General features: G+C 61.5%; 1 protein-coding gene across 1 annotated transcript; it reads right to left on the reverse strand.

Annotated features, from left to right (window-relative positions):
• Positions 1-8,810: 8,810 nt before the first annotated feature.
• CTXND1 (cortexin domain containing 1) lies at positions 8,811-9,026 on the reverse strand. Its single transcript, XM_032593546.1, has one exon. It carries the CDS (start codon positions 8,988-8,990, stop codon positions 8,811-8,813), a length of 180 nt encoding a protein of 59 aa, XP_032449437.1. The 5' UTR covers positions 8,991-9,026.
• Between the last annotated feature and the right edge of the window lie 881 nt (positions 9,027-9,907).

The raw sequence follows: 9,907 nt of genomic DNA on the forward strand, positions 1-9,907 counted from the left end.
CCCCTCAGCGGTGTCCCCGGCCCGAGGGAGAGGCAGAAAAGGACTCCCAGATGCCCCTGACGAACGGGAGAGGGCAGAGTGGAGGCTTCCTGGCAGATGTGTTTGTTTTTCGCGGTCGCACAGACTAGTAACGCTGTGCCGAGAGCACACCCAGAGGCTGGGCAGCGGGTCCTTCCTGGGGGCGGGGGGATGGGGACGGAACATCTCTGCGGCCACCGAGGACTTGACCCCAGAGATCAACAGACCGCTGCTGTCTGTGACGATCCGAGCCACGTCTTCCTTCTCTAGATGTGGGGCTCCCGAGGGCAGAGTTGTTCGCTGTTGCTGCTGGAACGTTCGCCGGCACCTAGCACTGACCCGCCAGCACGTGGCAGGCACTTTGCCTGCATTTGCTGAACAGATGAACGGATCCCGGGAGACCACGGGCGACGGGATTCTGTTGTATTCGCAGATCCACCCCTGAAGCCAGGGACCCGCGGAGGCTCCCTTCTGCCTCGACGTTTCAGAGCTCAAGCTCGATGGTGGAATAAAACACATTCTCTTCTCCTACGCCGACATGCTTTGATAAGGACGAGACAAAATTTCAAAGCTATCTACGGCGTTTGAGGGTTGAAAAGGGGCAACATAGCAAACTAATTTATTTTCCTTTTTTTTTTAACTGAAGTTTAATTAATTAACACCCAGTGACCTGTTGCATTCGGACGTACGGTACGGGGACTCGACACCCATACGCCACCCGGTCGTTCGCGATCCCCTGTCTCACCCCACCCCCTCCCCTCTGCTGACCACCAGTCTGTTCTTTGCATCAGACACAACAGTTGATCGCTGTACCTGAACAGTGTTGGCCGTTTCGGAATGACCGCTGAAGACCTACAGATACATGACTTGTTTCACAACGTTTTCCAAGAAAGTTTTACGGTTTATTGCCTTCATTTCGTTAGAATCACTATTTTGTCACAGCCAGGCTTTTCGCACAACGTGGGCTCCATTGACAGACGAATCTCCGTGATTAAAAAGTAAACCGACTTGTACTCAGAACGTACGAAAGGTAAACATTTTCACCCAAACCCTTAAGGTTAAAAATTGCAAAACTAAAGTTATCCTCTGTGCGTTTTCTGCGTTAGTTTTCTTTGATAATATTGAAACTCTCCACTACGATTAAAGGCACGACGTAAATTGTAACTGAAGAATGTTAACGCTTCATATCCAAAACTATTTAAATCAAGCTGAAATGTTTAAATTTGTTAAAAAAAAAAGTTAAATCCTTTCACGTATGTCTCATAAAAATAACACCCTTTGCAGTCCTGATGTTCAGCCAAAGTAAATAATTCGTATCGCTCGTCATCTGTTAGGAGGAGATCTGTGTAGAGATCGATTGATGGGAATCAGGTAACACTGTGAAATGTGCCCTCACTGCCACGTGCAGCTGTCGTGAATACCAGGCTAATTTGTGAGGGTTTCCAGAAGCACAAATCGGAAAGAGAGCAAGGAAATAGATATTTGGTACAACGGCGAAATGCCCCAGTTGGGGCAAGAACCGGTTGCTTCCGTCCTGGGCGCCGCCTCCCTGAAGCCCGCCGGCGTGTCTCACGGGAGGGGCACCGAGGGTGCAGGTTGGGTGACACCAGGCGGACTCTCGGGACAGAGGGGCCCCCGTGACCCCCTTACGGGGATCCGTGCATGGCCGTTTGTAATACGCTGGCCCCCGGAAGCACGAGTCCCAAGGAAGGGCCCCCTCGCCCCCCTCTCTGGGCCCCATGTTGTCTCTGGTATTTTCTGTGTAAATGAAGACCACGTGTCCCTCTTGCACCTCCAGCTGGGTGGCGGAGCTGAGGACCCGGCTCCAGAACTTCGAGCCTCCGAGGGAATTATGGCGCAGCGGTTGGAACTCTGGCCTTGACCCAGTGGCAGGGGGCTTCTCCGGGGCTGTGCCTTACTCCTGTGTCCAAACCGCTGCCACACGGGAGCTGCCTCATAATTGTGGGGGGCGTTGTCCCTGCAGAGTGCCCCGTTGTCACGTCTGGGAGCCCGGCTCCAAGGTCTTCTGGGTCATAGCAGCGCCTCACCTGGCGATCCGCCAGGAGGAAGGATGTGCTCACAGGACGTCTGTTCCAGCTCCCGCCTCCTGGGTGTCCAGTCTCTCAGCCTGGGGTCGCTGTTCCGAGTCCCGTCTGCTTCTGGGGTGAAGCCCCACCCCTCCGCACCTCATGGCTCAGTGCCGTGCGGGGGGTGGGGGGCTTATCGAGCGTGACTGTGGGGGGTGCCGGCGGCTGCTTCCGTGTGTGGTCAGGCCGAAAGGCTATCAGCTCTGTGGACCCTCTTGACTGTGTGTCAGACCGGAAGCGCCCCTTTTCCTGGAGGAGGGGATCCCAGGACGAGGCAAGGCCCCTGTGTCCGGGGCAGTCGGGCGGAGGGGGAGGGGACCACCGCACAGAAGCAGCCCAGGGGGCATCGAGGACTGCTGCCCCCAGCCTCTTTCCCCAACACTCGAAGTCAGAAAGCCGGTTTTGGTGCACGAGCGGGGCCGTGCCTGAGATCTGCTGCAGGGAAAACACCGAGAGCCGATGCAGTTTCCGCCCCGTCCTCCTCTCCAGCCTTCCCTGCCCTGTCTCGTCCCGGGAGGCCACCCCTGTGGACGACATCACCAGGCTCCTGTCCTGCGGCTCCTGGATGGCGGGGGGGGCAGCAGAGGAGGAAAGTGCAGAGGGAGAAGGAGGTCGGGGTATTTGTTTCTCCGCACCCCTCCCTTCTGGGCCATGGTTTTGGGGGCCTGTGTCCCCCTGTATCCCTCCACCGTGGCTCACGGCTCCCAAAGAGGCGTGGCCACCGCCCTTGCTGGATTCCGGGGCCACTGTTCCTCCTCAGGCAAGCAGTGACAACGGCTTCTCACTGTCCCCAGTCCTGGTTGACTCACCGTCCCTGCTGGTTCTCTTAAACTCGTCTGCACTTCTGCAAATAGTCCCTAAATTAAGCCGCCCTCGGTGAATGCTGGGAGTGCACGAGGGGATGCCTGGAGTGTCCCTGCCATACTGCGGAGAAAGGAGCCTGAAGGCAGGAGCCCCCCGGACTTCACTGATGCTGGCTTCCGCGGACTGGGAGGGGCCGGGCGGTGGTGCCTTGAGGACCCAGCGCGGCAGGAGACCTGATGGTTCGGGGGTGTCTGGGGCAGACAGGGGCACCGTCCTCCCCCTGCCCGGAAGGTCCTGGAGCCAAGGGATGGAGACAGAAGTGATCCTCCCGCTATTAGTCCTCACGACCCATGTATGGAATTTCTCTTCTCACCCTTGTCTCCTCGGACCTGGGGCTTTGAAAATTCTTTGGGAGGCTGGGGTGCCTGCGGGCTCCGTCAGTTAAACGTGCGACTTCGGCTCAGGTCATGATCTCACGGTCTGGTGGGTTCGAGCCCCGCGTTGGGCTCTGTGCTGACGGCTCGGAGCCTGGAGCCTGTTTCAGGTTTCTGTGTCTCCCTCTCTTTCTGCCCCTCCCCTGCTCACTCTCTCTCTCCTCTCTCTCTCTCTCCTCTCTCTCTCAAAATAAAGAAACATTAAAAAAAAAAACAACTCTTCGCGAGGGAGAGGAAGTGCTTCCCCCAGGGGTTACACGGGTGTGGGTCTGTCAGGCTAGAAACTGAGATCCTCCTTGTGTCATTCGGGCTGCCTCGTGTTGAAGCGGGGGCAGAGAAGGGGCTCACGTGCCGCGGGGGGGGCCCATCCCAGGAGCCGTGGGAAGCGGGGTTCCCTCCACACGGCCGGGGCCAGCGGCTCCCTGGGGACCCCCGTCCCGTGCCCCCCACTTCGGCAGGTCTGAGGTGGGGGCGTGAGCTCGGATCCTAACAGACTCCCCAGCGACGCTGGACGTTCTCTGTCCCGAGACCAGGGTCGGGGCGGTGTTGCCCTAGCGTGCTCCGAGCTTCCAAACACGCCTCCACGTGAGGCCTTCAGACCCCTCACGTTCCCTGTGGGCCTGTAGAAGCTGGCGGCCCAAAGAAGACCGGGCACCAGGCGTCTGGATCCTCCACAGATGAAGGTTTGGGAGATGCCACCCGATAGAATACTCCCGAGAGCCAAGGGAACGCAGGAGGTGAGGGGGTCGTGGAGAAGGTGCTGGAAAAGGACACCACGTTTCAAGCCCCAGGCCTGGAGGGGAGGGCCCGTAGCAGCTGTGCGTTATAGGAACCGTTTCGTTTACTCACCTAGAGGCGGGTACGGTCCGGGTGGGCAGTGGGCCCAGGTCGGTATCGCCCCTCCCCCGCCCAGACAATATGGCGGCAGATGGACCTTCGTTCCCCTACGTGGAGGGCAATATAATTTTTCCCCATCCAAGCAGAGTTCACGCACGGATTGCTGAGTGTAACAGGGGTGGATGTACTCGTTACGTTTCGTTTGCTCCAGAACGCTAACATACACGAACCGCTTCACCCGGGGCTCCCAGACCGTTAGGTTCTGTTGTTTTTGGCTGATGGAAGGTCCAGAGGAGAGGCTGGACGGGGGGAGTGTCGAGGTCAAGGTATGTGTTTCCCTCCACGCTCGTCCTGCTGGGCTGCAGTTCGGGCACAAGTCTTAACCGTCTCCCTGTGGCCACGGCTCCTGCCGGGTTCTGAGAACATTCCTTCTGCTTGCCACGTCAGGCCAAGCTGGCCACGGCTTCCCCCCGTGGCCTGTGTGGTTGCTTTGCCATCCGGTGTCGCTTCCCTCAGCCCTGCCTGACCTCTGAATAGTCTTTCGTTAAGCCCTCGAAGCATAAACGCTTTGGCTGTGCCCTCTGCTTCCTGCCGGGACGCTGACTGATTCAGGGCCCAGACAGAAACCCCGCGGGAGGGAGGGAGAGCCTTAGCTGGTGACCGTCCGGAGTGACACGCAGGGGGAAGGCTGGCAGAGCTGAGGCCGTGTGTCCCCTGGATGAAGATGACCTGTGTGTGCCCAGGGAGCTCAGCTGGGGCACCCGTCCGCAGGCTGGGCCATGGGCCAGGGGGCCCCGCAGGGTTGTCACCCATCACAGGACCGGTCCCCAGCGGCGAGACCGCGGGGCAGGAAACCACACCGGCTTGGCAGTCCTCTCCGGCTGGTGTCGGAAGCAGGACGGGCCCCCTTTAAGGTTGGGTTGACCTCGAGGTCTGGGATGATGTTTGGGCGAGGGAGACCCGCGTCTTTCGATTCAATAAAACCACGTAGACGCGAGCGACTAGTTGGAAAAGACCCAACAGAGACGGTGGAATTGATGCTGCGAGCTGGTGAAGCTCGTGGCCCGTTGCTCAGGTCGGCCCGTCTGTGCGTCCTCAGGGGCCGTGTTTCCCCCTCTGACTGTCGTCCTGGTGTCCCGCTTCTGCCCATTTTTGTTACCCCACCTGCACTCCGTCGCACCGCCCACCATGCAGATGGCCCCAGACACCACGCGAAAGGGGTTGTGTGTCAGACTTTACTGAGGGTTTGGAGTAACGGGGAGGGATTGTAGCAGAGCCCTTCTCCCGTTCTGTGCGGCGGGGAGTTTCTGTCTGGTCCCAGTTTCCCTTAAGCCTCGAGCTGTGGCCAACTCCACAGTCCTCTCTCTCTCTCTGCTTCCGTTCCCCTCTCTGCCAGCTTCCAGTCTTCAAAAAACGCTGCTCATTTCTTTTGCGGGACGGTTTCTCTCTCCATCCACAACCCAGAGCTCACCTCAACTAGCCAGGAACTGGCTCAGAGGATCTGATCGCAGAAGACCCCCCTCCTCCTCCCTTAGCATCAGGGAGTAGCGGCAGATGCCTGGAGTTCCCCTTAACGGGGCCAAAGGCTTAGACAGGCGTCCCTGGCCTACGGCTTTCTTAGGTGGAGGGGGTGTGGTTCGAATATTTATTCCCCGCTGTCCTGAGCGAGCTCTCGGCCTTGTCACCTGCGTCTCCTGGCACATGCAGAACAGGGAATTGAGAGCAACCCAAGCGCTTCCTAATGGGAATGTGGACAATGCACCAGACGGCTCGTCCACGGCCACTCGAGAGGGTAACGGGGAAGGCCGTGGCAGCGGGCTCCAGAGGTAACGTTAGGGAGAGAGTAGGGTTTTAGAGTATGTAACTGATGACATTTCTAAGGAGTAATCTTGCATTCGGGCAAGGGTCAGAGGGGGCGTATGGATACACAATGAAAATCGCTGTTTGACGGGAGGCTGGATGGGGCGTGAGTTTTTTATTTTTCATCTTTCTGAAATATTCTTCCCTCTTGCCACCAAAACCAAACAACAACAACAACAAACCAGTCCAGAGAGACGGTGGGAAACACCCACAGATGTAAGTGTGGAAAGAGGGAAGTGGGGCCAGGGGATCCCGGGGCCGTGCTTCTCTACTCCCGTGTGCCGGCCGGCACTCAGCGGTCTCGCCCATCAGGTTCCTGGCGCCACCCCCCAGGGACGCTGGCCCCGCAGGTCCGGGTGGGGCCCGGGTTTCTGGATTCCCAGCATGTGCCCGCCCTCTGGAGAATGCACTCTGTCTCTCACCACATGTTTCGGGTGGCACGGCCCGAGGGCGCCTGATCGCCACTCCCGAGGATCCTGAAGTACCTCCAGCCAAGGCCTTTCCAGACCTTTCCTTGCTCCTGGGGCTTGCTATTAACTGGACGGGGAGACGGCGCTCATTCACGCCACAAAATCCCTGCTGGTGCGCTTTTTCACAGAAGTGCGTGTCCTCTGAGGCGGGCCGCACAGTGAAGGCTGCTGCTGGGCCTGGGGCGATGCACAAGGGTCCTCGCTCCTAGATCCTTCTCTCAGACAGAGCCTCCAGCGCACCTGGGCTCGCCGCCTCTCCCAGCTGTCCCTTTGTGCGTCCCACCTAGCGTGTGCGCGCGTGTGTGGGGGGAGGACAGCCGGACAGGCCCCGGAACAGCCGTGGTCTTGTTCATTTTCGGGGTCACCTGGTGGTGACGGTGCTTTGGAAACGTGTTGCCGGGTGGCCTGGGTTGCAGGGGGGCCCGGAGCGGGTGGTGCCGGTGAGGGGAAGGGAGCATTGGGTTTCCCACAGGTGCAGGTCTGTCCCTCGGGGGTGGCCGGCCACCCCTTGCAGGGACGGCGTAGATGCCTCGGAGGAAGGGGCTTCAGGCAGTCCAGCCTAACTGCATACCGTGTGTGCTTGAACGTATGACAATGACAGTTGTGTAAATCGATAGACAGCATATCCCTTGAGGTCAGGTGCTGGAAGAGGTTGCTGTGAGTGTCCCTTTGACCAGGGGTCCTGGCCGGGAGATTTGGCTTTGGAAGCGGCCCCGGGAGGTTGAGGAGCTTCCAGGGTCCCAGGCTCTGCGGGGAGGGGGTCCCAGAGCCACACGCGCTCCCGGCTCAGGTCCCTGGCTTCTCCCCGGGTGTGGGGGAGTCAAGGAGTGCTCCTTCATTCCGTCCCTCACGACAACCTTGTGAGGTAGACGTCACTCCCTCGTGTCACAGGTGAGGGAATTGGGGCTCAGAGAGGCTGACCGAGCTGTTCGGGGTCCTGTAGCGAGGAAGGAAGGGGGCCGGGATTCGGGACCAGCATTGCGGGCTCCGTGGTCACCGATGTGGGTGACGGCCGAGGGGGGGCTGATGGGACGGAGGAGGCGGCACGACGTCGTGCGTACGTTGTGAATTGGGCTATTTAAAAAGACGTGTAAAAGAGCCTGGGAGAAATATATCAAATGGTGGCTTTGGGGAGGTGGGATTATAGGTGTTCTTTTCCCCTTTCCTTCTATTTTTCTGTATTTTCCCAAGCTCCCAAGATGCACATTTCATTTATGACAGGAAAAATAGACCCCATCTGTGTTTTAGTTTAAAAAAAAAAAAGAATACTGCCCGGAAGCAGCCCTGTGCCTTGTGAGAACGCCGGCCTCCACCTGCACACCCACCGGCCTCCGGGCCGACTCGGGGTCGGGGCTGGCGCGAGTGCGCTCTTGCAGGTTAAGGGCAGACGGTGTCCCCACAGCGAGGGCTGCTGTTGCGTGACGGTGCGTGTCTGCCCCGGATCCCTCCCAGAAGGTGCGCAGGAGCCAGGGACGGGGGCCACCCCGTCGTCCCACAGTGAGTCCCCCGCGACGGACGGCCTCCGCGGGCCTCCGGGGCCCGTGCCGTTTGGCATGTCCAGGCTGGGCCACCCTCAGCCCCCCTTGGCACCCCACTCACTTCCCTCTGGGGCTCCAGAGGGAGCAGCGAACCGCCTACATCCCGGCTCCACGGGCTTTGCAGGCAGACAGCCGGGACACGGGGTTGGCCAGGGACACGGGAGTGGGCCGGGGGACTCGGGAGCGGCCGGGGACTCGGGGCGCGGGGGGGATCGGGGCGGCCGGGGGACTCGGGAGTGGTGGGGGACTCGGGCAGCCAGGGAACACAGGGCGGCTAGGGGACTCGGGGGCGGCTGGGGGACTCGGGAGCGGCGGGGATCGGGAGGAGGGGAACGAGGCGGAGCGCCGGGGTAAGGGGGACTAGAAGGGGGGAGGGGGATAGGGAAAGGGGGGGATGACGGAGAGGAAGGGGAAAAGGGGAGGATGGGGGAATAGGGAGTGGAAGGGGAACGAGGGACGGCGGGGAAAGGGGAGGGAGGGGGAAGAGGGAGGGGAAGGGGGGACTAGGGAGGCAGGGGGACACGGGGAGGGGGACTCGGGGGATTTGCGGCGGGGGACTCGGGAGTGTCGGGGGACTCGGGCAGCCAGGGGACACAGGGCGGCTAGGGGACTCGGGGGCGGCCGGGGGGACTCGGGGGCGGCTGGGGGACTCGGGAGACGGCGGGGGACTCGAGCGGACGGGGGACTCGGGAGTGCGGGGGGACTCGGGAGTGGCCGGGGGACACGGGGCGGCCGGGGGACTCGGGGTCCCCCGGCCGCGCCTCAGTCATCCAGGTGCTGCTCCTCCCAGGTGGACGTGGGGATAGCGCTGTACGGGTCCATGATGACCTTGGCGCAGCGAATGATCATGACCACGAGGAAGAGGCAGAGGAAGACGAAGCAGGCCAGGGTCAGCCCTTTGTCCACGTCCACGAAGACGGGCTCGGGCGTGGGCTCCTCCATGTCGGGGCTGCGGCTGCGGGCTCCTCCTCCAGCCCGGGGTTGACAGGTACCATTTTCCACGCCTGCAGGGAGCCAGGGCCGTGGGGAGGCAGGGCCACAGCCCGGCCTGGAGGGGGGGAGGGGGTCATGCCCCTGGAGCGACCCCTCACCGCCCGGCCCCTCCTGAGGGCGTGAGGGGCCCGGGACACACGCATCCTCCCCGGGACCCAAAGGCCGACCTCGTGGGCGACCGCGGTCTGTGGCGGGGACCGTGCCGCCCGGGCAGCGGGACAGGTGACCGAGGACGGAGCTCACGCACTCTGTCCCTGCCGCACGGCCCCGGGAGGGCGATATCATGACGCCTCTGGGTCTGCCCGGCAGCCGGACCGGGGGGCGCTCAGAGCGGTGCAGGAACGAGGTCACGAGTGCGTTCGCTGCCGCAGCAGAAGCCGTTTGGCAGCGGAATGTTGCACGGAAACGTATGGGACGGCCCCCCCCCCTGAACAGGAAGCCACTGCAGCCGGACTGGGTCCCGCGGAGGGTCTGCGCCCTCCCCCGGACCGAGGGACAGGGGCGGGAAGCACAGGGGTCGTCAGAGGACCCGGTCTTGGGCCATCACAGGGGGGTGGGGGGGGGGGGACCCGCCCTTGCGGGGAATGTCTGTCCCGCACGCCTTCACCACCCATGCTTGCGGGCGTGCTTGGACGAGGCCCAGCCTGCGGTCAGGCCATGTCCCCCGTGGGGATGCGCTCTGTGGTCCCTGGCCCCCGGGGCGGGTGGGGGGCCATGCTCTGACGAAGGGGGTCTCCCCAGGGCAGGGCTGCTGTCCCCGCACACGTGGCCTCCGCAGGCCTCTCCCTCCGCTGGAGGAGGCAGAAGTGAGGACCAGTCTCCCCCGTCCCTCCGGACTTCAGGACCACACGGAGGTGAGCCTCGGG

The sequence above is a fragment of the Lynx canadensis genome, chromosome B3 (genome assembly GCF_007474595.2).
Source record: "Lynx canadensis isolate LIC74 chromosome B3, mLynCan4.pri.v2, whole genome shotgun sequence".
Classification (NCBI taxonomy): domain Eukaryota; kingdom Metazoa; phylum Chordata; class Mammalia; order Carnivora; family Felidae; genus Lynx; species Lynx canadensis.